We start from the raw sequence: 16801 nt of genomic DNA, 5'->3' as shown, positions 1-16801 counted from the left end.
TAGTGACCTGTCATGGTGGTCATGTTTCAATGTATCTGCTGCATCATGACATGCAAATATAACATATCTGTGGTTTGCAAAAATGTACAATGCAAACTTTTTTTTCTTGCAACTGAGTTGCATATTTAGCACCCCCTGCCTTAGAAACCTTGCAGCACTGACGGACACACTCCATTAAAATGGAGAACAGGGCTGTGCTTTTTCACGCAGAGGTCAAGCCGATCTTTAAAGATGTTAACAATGATGTAGTGGGATATGGTTATTTTAAAATACAAATAAAGCAAAACTGTTAGCTTGTTGAAAAACTTTGTCAATCCATCTGAGTTCCTGTCACCATGTTCCCTGATTAATGAGTTAGTTTGCTGAATACAATGATATCATAATCAAGACAAATGTTGGCCAAAACAAAAAAAAATAAGACCCAAGTTATAATAAAGTGAAATTTTCCTCGAATGCCTGAAATAAACATGCTCTTCTATTTATATACAGCATATGAACACGACAAAATTTCAATTTCAGATTAAGCCTCTGGATTGATGAAAATGTTTATGGATGATATCTGGTAGAGTTACAACTCACAGAGAAAAGTAATGCAACTTTGTTTATGCCATCCATCTTGATGCATCTCGCAGCACGCTGTGGTGGTAAAATAAATAAATAAATAAAAGGATGCATATTTTCCTTTTTCATAAACCTTATCTGGTACATTCTAGATAATATCAGAGTAAATTATTGTCACCTATGTATGAATGTGTGCATTTTATTCTAGTTAGTTAATGTCACTGCACCTGTAGTTGAATTATTCCAAACGGCATTCAAGGAACGGCTCAGACAGAAAAGGAGAATGATGACCTGACACAATCTCAACTGCCTATTGGCACAGTGTAAATCAAAGACCAATCTGCCCTGACAGGTACAGCTTTCATGACGGGATCCAACTGGGATTTCAAATACTCTAACCAGCCAGATAAAGCCCAATGCCTGAAGAATGTGTCCACCACGAGTCAGAGAGAAAATAATAAAAAACACTGATGGTTTGAGTGCCTGTCGAAAAGCTGACGTTGACTGCATTTTAATGGCCAACATTTTTGGCGAGGTGCTTCGCTCAACTTTCTCTCCTGTTCCTCGCGGCAAGAAAAAAAAAAACACACTCAGAAGAGGACAATGAGAAGCAAAAGAGAAGCTTGTCTAAAAATATGAAGAGGCCAAACAGTCACTGTGCATCCTACTACAGACTGGTACTGAGGGATGATGACGATATTGCAACTGAGTTGTTATTTATTTATCTTAAAGTTAAGACTGCAGATTCTCAGTTTTACATCATACCCATGATACTAAGACCACAGCAGTTATTTAGCTGAAACACATCATCAACCTCTTTTGAGCATAATATTGACAACTTAAGTTTTTATGTATAATTAAGACTGAAGTGTAAAGCAAAACTAAATGCATTTTTAAACACTGTTGCATCTGTGCAACATTCTGCTTCATTTTTAGGTTAGTGGTAAAATAACCATGCAAGATTTGTTACAAGCGAACAGAGAAACCACCTGAAGTTCCCTCTACACCACAAGGCAGTCATCCCACCTGTGACTGAGGGCAACAAAAGGTAACTTAATGGTGTTTTTTGCCAGAGAGGGACGCCCTCTGACATAACACCCAACTCACCATATTGCCAAAGGAAATAAAACCCTGTATTGGATCCATTTTCAGTGGCACACAGCATGGTCAGCTGCATCCAGCTATTATTTCCAGATACAGCAGTGGTGTGAGGCTCCACTGTGACATCCCTGACCCTCACACAGGTAGAAGAAAGTTTAAGTATATGACAGCGGAGTGTAATGAAAAAGCACTTTTGGACTCTTTGAGCTTGTCTTGTTTACCTCCTCTGCCTCTGAGTGGCACTTTCATCTGTCTTCTCCCCTAATTGGATCCTCTGCACACATTCCCATCGGAGGATCTGCATCTCCTCATACACACGGCACATTTACCTTCCTCACACACACAGCACATTTGCCTTTATGTGTTTACTGCTTCCCTGTATAATGACAGCCAGAGCTTTGCCCTCACATTTATTTGCATTTCCTCTCAACCCACCCAGTGTCTGAGGCCGCTCCTTAAACATCAAAAGAAGCACCAGGAGGAAAAGATGTGGTTCCATCTAAATGAAAATAAACCCTCAAAAACGGTGTTACAGACACTGTGCAGTAAGGCTATTAGTGGTGTGCCCAAGATTCACCCTATCAAGGCAGAGCCGAAAACATGAGGTAGGAAGTGCAATTATACCATCTTACAATTAACGCATGATAATAAGTGATTAGGGCTATTTTTAACCTGCAAATTATTATCATTCTGTCAACAATTGACAGTTTTTGTCTTTACTTTCCAGATGTTGATTAACATTTGCAATAGAGATTTCTGTTTCTCATCCACTGTAATGATCATGTTACCTAGGCTGTCAGTGACAACGTGATGTAAATATCTGTGTGACGATATATTATGTAATAACTGCCAGATGCATGTATGTATTGTAATAACCAGGCAAAATACAATGAAATTCCGCTCGACATGACTTGAGATGTAATAAAACATACAGCTTGTTAATATAATGATTTCATCAGGCTGATACTGTATTAAAAACTTTTTTCCATTCTGAATATTTCATTATATTTTGACAGTTTTATGATTTTATCATAATGAGCACCCAGCATCAACTTATCTATCTTAATGAAACAAAAGCTAATGTAGAAATCAGAGGAACAACTGCTGTTACAGCCTCATTGTCAGCCAATTGAAGCATCCTAATTTGAGAACGAATTGCTCATGTGTAGTGAATTGAACCGCTGGCATCCAGAGAAAACTAACAAACTCTGTCTGCGTTTTGACTCACCATCACATTATTTAAGTCATAGCTGAAAAAGCAACGCAGCTTCGCATCCATCCGAGAAACTGTTGGCAGTGGCTTCAGTGGGCCCCAGAAGAGAGTGATGTCCGTTATAATAAATACAAATCTGTCAGCTTTCTGTCCCCCTTCACATCCCTGATCATTAAGCCTGCTGTAATCACAACTGTGGGACTCATTAAATTCCTCTGCGCTGCTCGCTGGGAAGACAGACAGCCAATGCTGCTAAAGAGAGCGCTTTCTGAATCACTGGGCTCTGCTATTATTTCTCTCTAATAGCATAACAACACCAACATAAACAACTGAGTCATATTCCTCTCAACAGCGACTGCTAAAATTATATCACAAAAGTATTAGCCTCGGAGAAGTCACAGTCACATTTACTTTAAACAAGTCTGACACAGTGTTTAGATCCCTGATCCACTTCTCAGCCCAAAGGAATGCATCTTCTCAGTGCTGATTTTGAGCATCTTCAATCCCCTGATGAATTTATTAGTAGATTTATATTGAACCATGTCCAGCCCTCAAACTCAAATCAACAGTTAGCAGTGAAGATGACTGCTGAGACTATGTGATTGATTAAGAAACTCCCGTACAGTATACGCTACCCATTTAAAATGTAACTTATCATCACACATCAGCTACTTGCTCACTTTGATGGAATGTAAGTAAGTTTATTAAAAAATAACTCATCTTACTCCAGCATTTATTAGCAAGACTAGAGCACAACACTGACCGCCTGTCATAAAATTATCTTTTTGATCTGTGCCATAGAGCTCCATAGTTTTCCAAAAACTATTAAAAAACATGAGTAAGCCATGTCATTGTACGAGGTGACATGTTCCTTTATTACCATGAACACAGTGGTACACACACCCAAAAGACCCAGATGAAAAAAGTCCCAAACAAATGCACAATGTACTCCGAATCAATATTTTGGTCCAGTGTGATGTATAATCACACCCCTAGTAGTAAAGTATAAAAAGGCGGACTAATGTACTCTTGGTTTTAGTCTTTTCATGGGGTATGTTGTCGATAAGAAACTTATCCTTATCCTCTGAATGTCTTTACAGCCACGGTAGTAGCACTGTAATGATAGCAAGCACAGTTGATCTGATGGGAATGTGGTCATTCAGGTTAAGGAATCTTGTAATTAAGTGTTGGATAAGTGGAACTTTGGAGTTGTTGGTGGTGCTAGATGAAAAGTTACAGGATAACCAGTATCCACTATGAAACACTGATGTCTGTTGGCCTACGGCACTTCACTCTGGCCCAAAGTGTTGCACAGAGTTCATATACCCTCTTTGAGCTTAGAAAGTGTTGATGTGCACATGGATCATGTAATTCCCATCTTTCCATTTCTGTCTCCTTTCTGCCCCTTCAAACAGAGCTCAAAAGATTAGTCATGTTCTTGTATAAAAGAAGTAACTAACAAAGACATCATTACTCTGAGAGGCACTGCGAGTGTGCACTGTGGCGCGACAGAGGAAAGCCAATGTCTGAAGATTTAAAGAAAACGAGCAGTGACATGACAGATGAGAGCTAAAAGGATACTTTCCTGCAACTTCTACAGCCACCCTGTAGTCCTGGAAGCTCTTATTGGGGTGGAAGTTGAAGATAAAGACCACATTTCCCCTGTCAAACACAATGACCTTGTCCCCTTCATGCTTGGCACTGACAAAGGCCTGGAGGGAGAAAAGAGAGAGAGAAAGAAAAGATAATCAAATATTTCTTCAATCATAGTCATTACCTTTCTCATCTTGGATTTAGAGGGTTATAATGGGGCACATTATATCAGTGGACTCCACATTTCCAAATAGGCTGAGTAACATTCCCACATCAAATTTCAGGTGGCACTCATCAGCAGAAAGCAGCGGCCCAGGGTAGTGTGAGGCACACACTGTCAGCTTTAGACAGCTGCACATGATGAAGCCACCACTCTCCTGTGGAGCGAGCTACTGTTAACGTGTCATTAGCAGAGATTATCAATGTCACCCAACCCCCTATTTTTAGTGCCTTGTTCCCCAAGCCAATTTCAGGGCAGCATATTCACGGCTGAATGAGAAGATAAGCACCCCTGCAACTGGACCGGCAGAGAGGGTGGAGGTTAAGGAATGAGCTGACAGTCTGGAGTCTTTTACTGAGTCTATTTCTACAAGAGAAGTCCACAAATTTGGGGTAATGTGAAGTTCCTTTGGCTGGCTGTAACTGCTTGGGCATTGGAAAACAAATAACCTGCATCCATCAAACTGTGACCTGATGAGCAACTACAGTTAATGAAGTCTTGAATCCAATTTATTATCTAATAATTTTAATCTGTCTTAGATGCAGACATATGCAAGCAATGTGTTCCAATGTGTCTGTTAAGCTCCTGTCACTGCCTGCATCATTCTGACCTGACACAACACTTTCAGGTGAATCATAGCCAGGCAAAGACAGCAGGTTAAATCCCTACAGTAGCCCCATTTGTGACCTGAACACTCCGACTGAAAGTACTTTTGCGAAACCACTGTTCAATCCAATATTTCCACAAACCGTGAGCCTCCTCTCCACTTCTTTTCTTAACTGGAACGTAAGTTAAGTCAGCTGCAGGTGCAGCCAGCACAGTTTGTGGAAAAATTGGATTTAAACGTTGGTTTCACTTGGGCAAACATTTTATGTATCAGGGGAGACAAGAGACACCGAAAATGCATTTGAAGATGTAACCTGCTGCTGGATAAGAGGTGAAAAATAATGTTTTGACTTTTCCCCAGGTCTGCTTAGGGAATGCTATGTGATAGAATCATAGAGTAACATTCAATGACCTCAATATTAGAAAATGAGAACAGAAATCTAAATGTAAGGATTCACAAACTACATTTATATTACAAATAAAGATAGATCGTATTTATATTAACAGTATCTTATGGGTAACTGTACTGTTTTGCATCCCAGTAAAGCAATGCTGTGTAAACACAAAATACTCTCGATGCCACAGCCTGCTTGCTACTGTGTACTGGTTTATTTACATTTCATCACAGTGGAACACCTCAAGTGATGCTATCTCTGCACTAACAGGAGCTTCAGTTCATGTCCAGAGTTTGGCCTTTTGAAGCTCGCAGCTGCACATCTTCAAAGAGGCACACAAATCACACTTTTAAGCAAAGTCCCTGCATGTTTCCATTTCCGCTTAGTTCACTTACACCTGGGACATCAGGGAGAGCTGCCGACTGATCCTCTTCTGCTTCTCATTTTAACTACAAAATGCCCTTGGATCCTCCCACCACAGTGAAATATTGAACCGAGCTATAGAATATTCCCACTAAGCACGATTACCTTGGCAATGTCATTGATAAGCTGTAGAGAGGATTCAGACTCATCTGGTTATTACCGCAGAATCTCGGAGCAGTTATTGGCGTTATCTGTGAGTGATGTTCTACAAAGTCTTTTTGTGATATTGTATCAAGCCCTGAATAAGCCATTTTTGTCTCTGCTGATTCCAAGCACTGTCTGAGACCGGAGTGCAGGGTCAGCTACAGAAACTGATTTATTATCTATTGCACCAGTCTGGTTAAGTTTTACATAATGCCCATTTTGATTTATGTGTCTGCTTTGACTCCACCTCTTCCATTTTGTCACTTCTAATGTAAGAATTTAAAAACTTTCTCTCCAGCTGATCTTTCACTACCAGTGGTACAAAAAATTTAAAGGATCCCATCTGTGTGTGGTATGCTGTCTAACTGCTGTGTATTGATTAATCAAAATCCTAAGTATTAAATATGTGTATAGACAAAAGGACTTAAAGCCTGATTTAAACAATCTGTGGCACATGGTCTGTGGTGCATAGGGCAAGTGCATTTAGAGACTGTCCAACCCAACAGCCGCTTATTAATCATAGGTGTGTTTTGTCCATAACATGAATTCAACCAATCAGAGTACCATCTCCCATTTCCTTTAAAAGCCAGGTGCAGCCTCACCTAGGGGACTGCTATTTGCATGCATGGAGAAACAAGTGGTTTTCTGCTAAGAGTAATGCAGCAAGAGCCATAATGTCACTGCAGCAAATAAAGTGGGACATTTAAGCAGCAAAAGTACACACAGTGCAGTCATAACCTTGGCAGAGGAAATCACACAAAACTTTAAGCTTTTGAAATAATCAGTGAAGATACACTGCTCCTCATGCGTCTATGTGCACAGTGTCTTTCTTAATGGGGAGTCAGCTCTGTTGCTCTGCTCTGCTCTCTGCTATGTTCACATTTTGAGAATATCATTTTATATTTTTCTCCTTAATGATATAATATTTCATGCATCCGCAAACCATCCGCGCATCACTGTGTGTGTGTGTGTGTAACAAGCAGAGTGTACATGCACTGTGAACCTGCCTATGTAGGTGCATCTTAATAACCGAATAATGTGCCCTTTAAATAGTAGGAAATTACTGCGCCATTCTGACTTAAGACCAGGCTTTTGTTGGTCAAATGTGCACTTAAACTAGCAATGCGCCCACAAAGCACCAGGCCACACCCTATTTTAATATGACACGCCCCCGGGCACACAGATGGAGGCAAGTACTTACACAACTGGTCATGAAAATGACAACTGAGTCGATCTGAAACTAGCAATAACAGTTGCACTGTGTTGTGGACCGCTTTGCACCAGATCTAACATCAGACCCTTAATGTCTATTCATGATCAGAAATACTGACATACTGTAAAAGGTTTTGAAATAGGTCTTAATTTTCCTTGATTCATACTGGAACCTATTAAGACTTGGTCTTGCAACTCAGTTCTTGTATATCAGTGTCTCACGTTGGGACCAAGGGGCACTGATTCATGGCTAAAGATTTCACCTTGTTCTTCTCACAGATGTCAACTTTTATTTAGGAGAGCCCAAAATTGTACAGCATATAGAGGACTTTAAGGCCCAGAGAGTACATGACTTGATATTTTGATAATTTTGCTTCCTTTCAATTTTTTTCAATTTAGAGGAAACAACCTTGTTGTATTGAAATAATTGACTAGTCATTTGAGGATCATTTAACAACAGTTTGTTTTATCATCGGTGATCTCGACATGATCACATCCTGACAACACTCTGTAAAAACCTTTCCGATGAATAATTATTTGGCCATTTAATATTACAACAGAACTTCTTCTAATGTGTGATAAAAGCAAAATCTGTTATTTCATTATCACAGCACAAGAAAACATGAGAACTAATTACATGCACATCCTCTCTGGCTTTCCAGAAGATGTAACTATTGCACTAATTTGGTGTTATGCTTAAGGATGCTTCAAAAAAGTAAACCCTTGCTATCAGAGTAATCTATAATAAAGCCAAATATTCAGGAATTATCTTTGTGATGGATGATCTACCTACTCCCTATGCATCCCAGCTGCCCAGAGCTTTACACATAACGACAACCTCAAGACTGGAATAACATAATCTAACAGAATCATTTTGCACATGATTTGAGGTAATAAATCAAAGACAGAACAAAATTAGATGATGTCTTAAGCATACATTGTTGAACTGGCATTTACTGTATGATTTTACATATTGAAGGCCTAGAAACAGCACAGGAAAACAGCACTCAATGTGTAGCAGGTTAGCACTTGTGCCAAATGTATGCGTCTTCCCAGCCAGCAGCATCCTTTGGGATTAGCATTCCCTCCCATTCCCCCAAAAGGGAGCTCAGAAATCAGCCCAACTCTTCTTTTCCTTTGCCCTACCTCCAACACTCTGTTTCATCCACTTGTAAAAGGGTGTAAGAGGCTCTAGTGAGTCAAAACACCGCTCTGATTGATAGTCCAATATACAAAAAACATACTTGTGAACCTGACATGTCTCCAATTAGGCCCTCTGATACATTTCTTTCTCTGTTGCATTTGTCTGTCTGTCTATCTGTAGAGGAGAAATATGCAGGTCAGAGTGTAACACAGCAAGGTGAAGTAGCTTTAATCTGAGGACTGATTCTTGGGGATGTGAGAGAGAGTATTTTTGAAACAATTACATAGACTCACTTCTAATCCCTGTCAATTTAGCCAAACTCTCCATTTGCATTATCCCATTACTTTGCAACCGGCCCCTCAAGAGAAAAACATAATTTTTTCTCCCATAGGCTTGAAATGTAGGCAAAGAGAGAGGCTGCGGAATGAGAGTGAAATCTATTACTTTTCACCTTGACAGCAGCCAGAGAAACAGGGCATCTCCAAAATGAACTCTCTTTATGGTACATTTATCTCCACCTGCGTGAGAACTCCAATGTGGAAACAGGAAGGTGTGTAAAGATGGTGGTTTAGAGATACATTTCTTCTTTAAAAAAGTATATGATATGAGCTAAATCATTTATACACAATGGACTGGGACACTAGAAGCTATTAAATGTTCTGTATGTGACTAAATAATGGTTCCAGGACGTTATATTCTCATGTGCTTTTGTCATTGAGAGTGTGTGCACAAAGCCTACTGTACAGTGAGTGTGTGATGTCCTTACAGGTGGGGCAGCCAGCCAGCCGAACTTGTCTTCGGTACGGTTCATGTCGCGGTCAAAGGCGTAGAGCTGACAGTAGCGGAGGTGATCCATATCCACTAGGTTAAACTGCCGCCGGGCATAGTGGTAACTCTGATTGTTCCCCTCCCTGGGGAAATCCAGCCACTCAGGATGGCCAAACTCATTCCCTGCAACACAGAGAGTGTTATTAAAGAATGTACATAATGAAGGGAAAAGCACACAGTCTCTGGGAATTAGCATACTCTGTCATGCCGTGCTATATAAGGTTCTTTTCAGGTTTTGTGCAATTTTTAACAAGAGAAAAAAAGACAGAGATCAAAGAGACCAGAGTCAGCAGCAGTCTGCGACCTTCCTCTAACCCCCAGCAGAGGTTAGTACTTTCCATATTAAAACAGAGACACAATGCTCTTGCAACGTTTTCCTCTGTGCCAACCTTCCTGTCACCAAGGACCCTGCCCTTTCATAACGCCAACACAAGAGAAAACATTGCAAATAAATCCCATAGCTTTCATTTGAGTCTCACTTTTTCAACAAATATATGCAAAAATAATTCAACAGGATATAATTATATATTATTCCTCCATAATGGAGAGCCAACTTCAAGTCAATGCTGGAAATGAGGAGAAGCTGCAAAGGACTATTCATGCATCTGACACAAATGAGCACGAATACAGAAAATGTTGATTAATTCATATTCATTAAAGCATTAACTAAATTTCTGAATGACTCTGCCCCCTCACAGCCACCAGAACTACTGTACTTTTTAATGTAACTACTCAAGGAGATTGTTCGTTTTCCTCAACACCTTTTAATTGAGAGGTAAAGCCAGCAAGGGCTAGAGTAAAAACTTCCCATGAGCAGCATCAATGGAGAGAGTGTTACACAATCCAGATGTAAAGCTGAATGCACACTGCTGAAGTGTAGGAAACAGCCGTCCTGTTGCTACAATGCTGTCACGCCAGGAGATGAGATAATGAATCCGTCATCGGATGTCACCACAACATCATAAAACAACAGCCAGGATAATTGAATTCCCGGCAGAGGAAGAAACACAGACAAGAGACAGAGGAAGATGCATGACAAGAAGAAGGAGAAGAAGAAGAATACAGGGTAGTTGTTTATTTGGTGCTAAGAGCCCCCACCTCCTTAAAAAAAAAATCAGAGTGATGGGATGAAGTGGAACGGACAGGAACTGACAGCAGATTTTAATGAAATACATTATGTAGGTGTTAAAGAAGTAACAAACAATAAGGCATGGACTGCCAACAGAACAAGCCCACTGCAGCACTTGCCTAGGAATTAGGGCAGCAAAGACAAGCAGAGAGAGAGAGAGAGAGAGAGAGAGAGAGAGAGAGAGAGAGAGAGANAGAGGGAGCCTTTTCTTGTGACATCTGTATGAATAACAAGCCTCCCACACAGCTGAACTTGAAATGTAAAGGAGAAAATTACACCTCAGACTTGCAACACTGGCAGTCAAAGGCAGACTTTCTTCCTCTACTCCAACAAGAGGAATGTGTACACTACACATTCGTTGAGCATCTGAAATTCCTGTATCAATATTTCTCATGCAAATAATTTCACCGAGCACTCGGCCTATACTATGTTTAGTTGTAGATTTATGAAAAAGTCAAACATTATACATTGCATGGCTTTAATCACTTTTCATTAAAAAGTGAAGGTCAAAGGTCAAACTGTTTCTGCAAAGAGGATATACCCCATGGTGCCCTTACTGACATACTTAGTCACAAATGTTTTATATAAAATAATACATGGGGCCAAAATGTTTAAATCAATGAATCATATTTTAGCAATTTAAACCATTGTTTTCCACTAAACCTTTACTTTTTAAAAAGTCAGCACAGCATTTATACAGCCAATTTAAACAGTGCAGCTGTAGCCATGTATCTCTTAAGGATAATTTGTTCTCTAATAATCGGATATTTCAACTGACTAATTTTATTTTTATCTTTTTTTGTTTGTCTCTCTAACTACAATCCAACTGAGCTCATGATTATAACAGCGCCCCCACATTAACTCACTGCCTTCCAACACAATCGTAACTTCTTTTAATAAATCAGTAACATCTTATCTAAGTTTACTGAGAAATGAAGGGGGAGTAATTTGACTCTCTAATATCCTGGAAGGATGAGAAAGAACAGCAGATTTTGTGGGTGTTAGTAACAGGCCAGGAGATGCAAAGTCTTCTGTAATGATGGTGCTTCAGTGAAGGTCATGAGGTAGGCAAAATGAATAAGATTCCTCCTCCTAGTAGTAAAATTTGATGTGTTATTGAGACATGTTGACCATTAAAAGTTTGGCCTTACAGTAGCACAAGAGAGAAGGTCAAAAGATCACCAAAATCACTGGGCTTCTTCTTTGTGGGAGTGTGAATCGACACATAAAATTTTACACCAGTGTGGTCGTTAATATCCAAGATATGATGGTCACAAATCGCAAAGAATGAATGGAGGCTACGTATAATAAAATTGCTTTGAGTATAGGTGTAGACTTCAGGCGGAAGCAGGGGGCACATCCTCCTCAATATTTAGAACATTTGCATTTAATGCTATCCCCCCCAACAATAAAAACATGAAAGTAGCAGAGGACTTTTACTTTGATGGAAGTAATGACATTTAGACCATAAATTGATGCAGAAAAACAAAAATTGGTGCATGAAAATTTACCAGAATGCAGGAAATAAAGTGTCTAATGTTAACATTTTTCAGGCAGAGGACCCCCAAACCCCTTGTTTAATATGTGTCTCCCCAATGGTGAAACAAAACCTAAACCCTTGTCTTTGAGGGAGGTGTACCACTTTGCTGAAACAGCACATTGATGTTTTTGTAAATACAGCATAGTGTACAGTGTACATGAGTGATGCTTTGTCTGGCATTGGATCCATTTAGTGTGATCATCTTGGTCATTTTTCTTGTTGAATAAGAACATCAGCTGCTGTACTGTAGTGCTGCCTCAGACGGGCTTCATTCTCCATACCTAGAAATAGCCACTCTGCATTTTTACCGACTGAAATTTGCCTGCACTGTGTGTGCTCAGCCAGTCTGACTCAGTCTATGCAACCCAGTTGGAGCTTGTGTAAGGGCAGCAATGACGCTGCCCCTCATCTTCTTTTCTTTACTCCTTCCTGTCCAGGTCTGCTCACCAGTGTCACCTCAGTGCAGAGCATGCTGCCATTGGGATCAACAACCAGCCAGAGTGTGTGGACCACATGGCTATGTCATCAGATGACAAGAAGACAGCGGTGCTATAATTGCTTCTCACATAACACTATGGATGAAACTCCAGTGCAATCACAGTAAGGTATACTGTACTGTGGTGTGGCAGCAGTTATGCAAGGCTGCCCTCTGTCCCTTCCCAGATCCTTGCTGCTGTGTTAGCAGATGAAGACAACTCCATGCTTCTTGGCAGGACTGAAGACAATGCCTTCTTGTCACTCCCATTCTGGGACGTTGGTGAGTCAGGTGAATAGGGCTGGTGAGACTTTCCCAGTGTTTTGAAGTCTGTGTCTATGACCATCAGCAGTAAGCTGCACCCTTGTGGCCCTAGAGGGCACCTCCAAGCCATTATTCATCACCCCGGTGCCTAGAGAAATGTATGTGTGTGTGAAGGCATCATGACAGGAGTATCTTAAAGGTTAAGGACCCCAGTTTTTGACCATGTTGTTTTTTGTATCCATCTTAGCAAGGCAAATGAACAATTTCACAGTGAATGTTAAAACCGCTGTGGGCTGTGTCACGGCCCAGGCCACAAGACGTCAGCTGATATGTCTGGTAAGCATAACAGCCCCCAAGCAAAAAGATGAAGTTCTCGTGGGTGCTCTGCTGCCAAAAGAGGGACTGTCTTGAGTGTCAATCTCCATGGTTTCCTTACAGTCTTGAGGAAGAACCAGCCAATTCCAAGACTCAGCTGTCCAAATCATCCATCTTCTATGCTCAGCAACCACAGCACTATACTGTTCAACAAATCTTGAACAAAACATGGTGAATTGTTTGGTTGCTAATGTGTACTGAACTGAGAGCTTTGTTTTGAGCAATGCAATGCACCGTTAGATCTTAACTACCCCTGGACAATCAGCCTTGGAACAACAATAGGGTATGTGGGAATGACTCAGGTGCAGGCAGCGCTGTGACGGACAACCTAAGGCACTGGGGGAAATTGTTGCAGGCCAGTGGTGCAACAGGCCCAATTGGCCAGCCTGGATCCTGACAGGGACAAGCGGGTGTGTAAAGAACTGATAACAGCTGTTGAGTAGAGCATACATGATGCAGACGCACAGTCCACCATTTAAAGCCATAAGGCTTAATCAGTTTGCTTTTCATGCACCTACGTCTTTCTGCAGTAACCTGATTTCTCAAACTAAGAAATACAGTCTCCTTCACTTGAGATTAATAGAAACATGTTACGGTTAACAGAACTTCTTTCCAACCAATCTGATGGGCACTGGGGATTTTTCTCCATGCCTGTGCTTTGCACTGGATGCCAAGAGACTTACTATGTGACAGTATTACAGTATCAATAGACTGTATGTGCTATACAACCTATATGGCCTCGCCGGTGCAGGCCTTCCTTCCTGATAAATTGTATAATGGTCTACAGTCAAACAGAATCTAATGCACACAGTGGGGTCTGGTTGTCCCCTTTCTTGTTTAACTGCATAAACAGGTGTGGAGTGGCAGAATGTTGCTGGTTGACCTGCTCTATAGGCTGACGGGGTGAGCACAGTTAAGAGGGAAGCGCCTGTGTCAATCGTTGTAACTAGTTGTTAGATTACAGAAGGAGTTTGGCACAATGTTACAGTACATTAACATGTATTTGATGAAGAGCTGTGTTAATGCTACCCTACCTAAGAGCATCCCAGAGGGTTGAATAAACTCATTCTGATTGGCCGGGTACATAATGCATTGTACAAAGAAATGGGGGAAATGAGTGGCTAAGCTTACACAGCCTGATTTGCTCCACTTGTAATCACAGAACTAGAGTCACGATAGAAAACCAGATACTGTCTACATTCTCAACCCACTTGAAAAGGCAAGTATGAAACAGAGGATTGTGCTGAATGAAAGATGTCAAGGACATGCTAGAATTTGACAGCCCTCCTTCAAGAAAAGAAACACGATTTCTTTCTTTTTTATTTTTACAAAGGCAGTCACGGTAAGCATAGCACTCTCTGGATTCAGGTAGCATTCACATGATATCAAGACCTGTCAAGAGGGAGCAATGGCATAAAAGAATACTCTTAAACACTGCGCTGGAGGCTCCTCCCTTTAAGTAGCACCTAAGAAATAAGCCTTATGATTACCTCAGGGAGCTCATTCTCAAGGAGAAAAAAAAAATCCACATTCAGATACTATTTCATTGTCAGGCATCAATATGTGATGCTCAATGCATAATTTACTATTTTGGTGTATCCGCCCTCAGTCTGGCTCGACAACATCTACACTGCTTTTGAGTTCCTGCATTTCCCAGAATGACTTTCGACATGCCCTGGGGAAATGGGCTCTCTCTGTTGCACTGTGTTGCATACAGTATGTGTAGGTGGTGTGATTGAGAGCAGCCACACGAGTGTTAAACATTTTATGGTGAAGAAAAAGTGAGAGATGGATCAATGTGTGTAATGCACAGTTCAGACTGCAAAAAGCCATCAAAAAGGTTGTTGTATTTCATATACCAGTCAACAGATCCATGAAGATTCAACAAATGCAATACACAGGTATTCAACCACTGTATGTGTAAATGCGAAGGAGGGCTGAGTCTAGCCAGAGCTCTGCCCCAATTCCATGCAACGTATTAATCCTATGAAGAGTTTGAGGGTGCAGATATGTGAGTACTTAATCTGTTTGATTTGTGAGCGTGCTGTTCATGGACTCTGTAGTCCCAAAATACAATGCGCAAAGGGAATAGTGGAGTTACTCACATCTGAAAATTGTTTTTAACACATTGTGGCTGTTGATTAAAAAATAAAAAAAGCTCAGCAAAAACTTTACAAAACAAATCAACAAAAAATGGAAAAGCTGCTTGCTTTCTTTTGAAGATTGATGAGCAACAGTTTTCCAAAGCTGAAGCTGGATTGACATCTGTCAGCCCATTTCTTGTACCGCCTCTGAATACAAAATGGAAAAGTATTTTCATTTCTTGTGCCCTGAAAAACTATATATACTTTGAAAATGTGTATATACAGTGGTGCATGCTGTGTGCTATTAGTGTGATTTTTTGGTTGTAAAAACTGAGCTCCCAGAAGCCAAAGTTAAAGAGTGCACCAGGTGATTTATCTGATTTGTTTTCCACTCTGTGGTTGAAAATGTGCTCACTGGGACCAAAGCTAGCATTCAGCCCTTCAGAAGCCTCCATGGCACATGGTATCCCTGCACTACAATGGATCTCTCCATGTAGGACCTATTTGGATGATAACTTGTTAGCTTTGCTTTTAACTAACTCTCATGTGTTTGGTCTTGTTCATTTAAAAAGGAGATCATTTATGTCATTGACCAAAGCAATGCACTAAGACATGCTAAAAAAAAGGTTTCTGTTGCTCTGGTTATGTAGGGTCAGTGATAATGGATATGGGATAGTTGCACGAGTTCAAAAGCTAAACTAAACAATTTGTCTGCTGATTATGGCAACAATTTTATCCCATCATACTGCAGTGCAAGATGGCTCATTTCTAGCTGCTGTCTCCACTTTTCCTCAGTCATTATTTATAACAAATAAAGTCCTATTACAGTCTGGACTGCTGTTCATGACCATCTGTTTCTCTTTGTGTGAGCTTTTTGTGACCACCAGGGAAAATAAGCAAAGACTTCAAGCTCCGTTAGTGCTCACTTGCAGTCGGTCACTGAAATAAATTTTGTTTTGAGTTTCCCTGCGGGCCCATGTTGCGCTGATGATGCAGAATAGGTCACTGAAACTGTCCAATGAATGAGTTACCTGTCAATCCATGTGACTATATGTTTACAACTCTTGTTTTGTTTGTAATAAGTCAGCTTGAACCCTAAATGGGGTAGAACCAAAAGAAAAACAATGAATCATTTTTTTTCTTTTAGACTGAGGGAACTGAACTACAGGCGTGAACACAGCCGGGGCGAAATAATGAGCAAATAAAGGAAATGTTACTCCACGCTGCACTTGAAATATTTCACCGTGATGTGACTTCATCTACTGGCCCAAACTTGACCTGCACAAATAAGAGCACCGCCATGGAACAAACTGTACCCAGAAATGCTAAATATTTTGCTAACAGTTACTTAACGGTGTGAAAATGTTTCAGTGCTAATGAGATATTCGTGATCCACTTGCTCTGCAAGAGTGTGTGCGGCATATGGGGCAGACAGGGCATGTACACACACCAACATACAAAAATACACACACACAGAAAAACACAGGGGTTAAA

The 16801-nt window shown here is 40.6% G+C and overlaps 1 protein-coding gene across 1 annotated transcript in view; it reads right to left on the bottom strand.

The window, feature by feature from the left end:
- Positions 1 to 16801, bottom strand: part of gbe1b (glucan (1,4-alpha-), branching enzyme 1b) — an 88241-nt gene that overhangs the window by 17175 nt on the left and 54265 nt on the right. The window contains exons 13-14 of the mRNA XM_050060429.1: positions 9379 to 9563; positions 4457 to 4587 (exon numbers count right to left, since the gene is read on the bottom strand). Coding sequence (XP_049916386.1) covers positions 4457 to 4587; positions 9379 to 9563 — 316 coding nt within the window. The remainder of the gene's footprint in view (positions 1 to 4456; positions 4588 to 9378; positions 9564 to 16801) is intronic.

Source organism: Epinephelus moara, chromosome 2 (assembly GCF_006386435.1).
Source record: "Epinephelus moara isolate mb chromosome 2, YSFRI_EMoa_1.0, whole genome shotgun sequence".
NCBI classification, from domain to species: domain Eukaryota; kingdom Metazoa; phylum Chordata; class Actinopteri; order Perciformes; family Serranidae; genus Epinephelus; species Epinephelus moara.
This window is presented reverse-complemented; position numbering and strand designations above follow the sequence as displayed.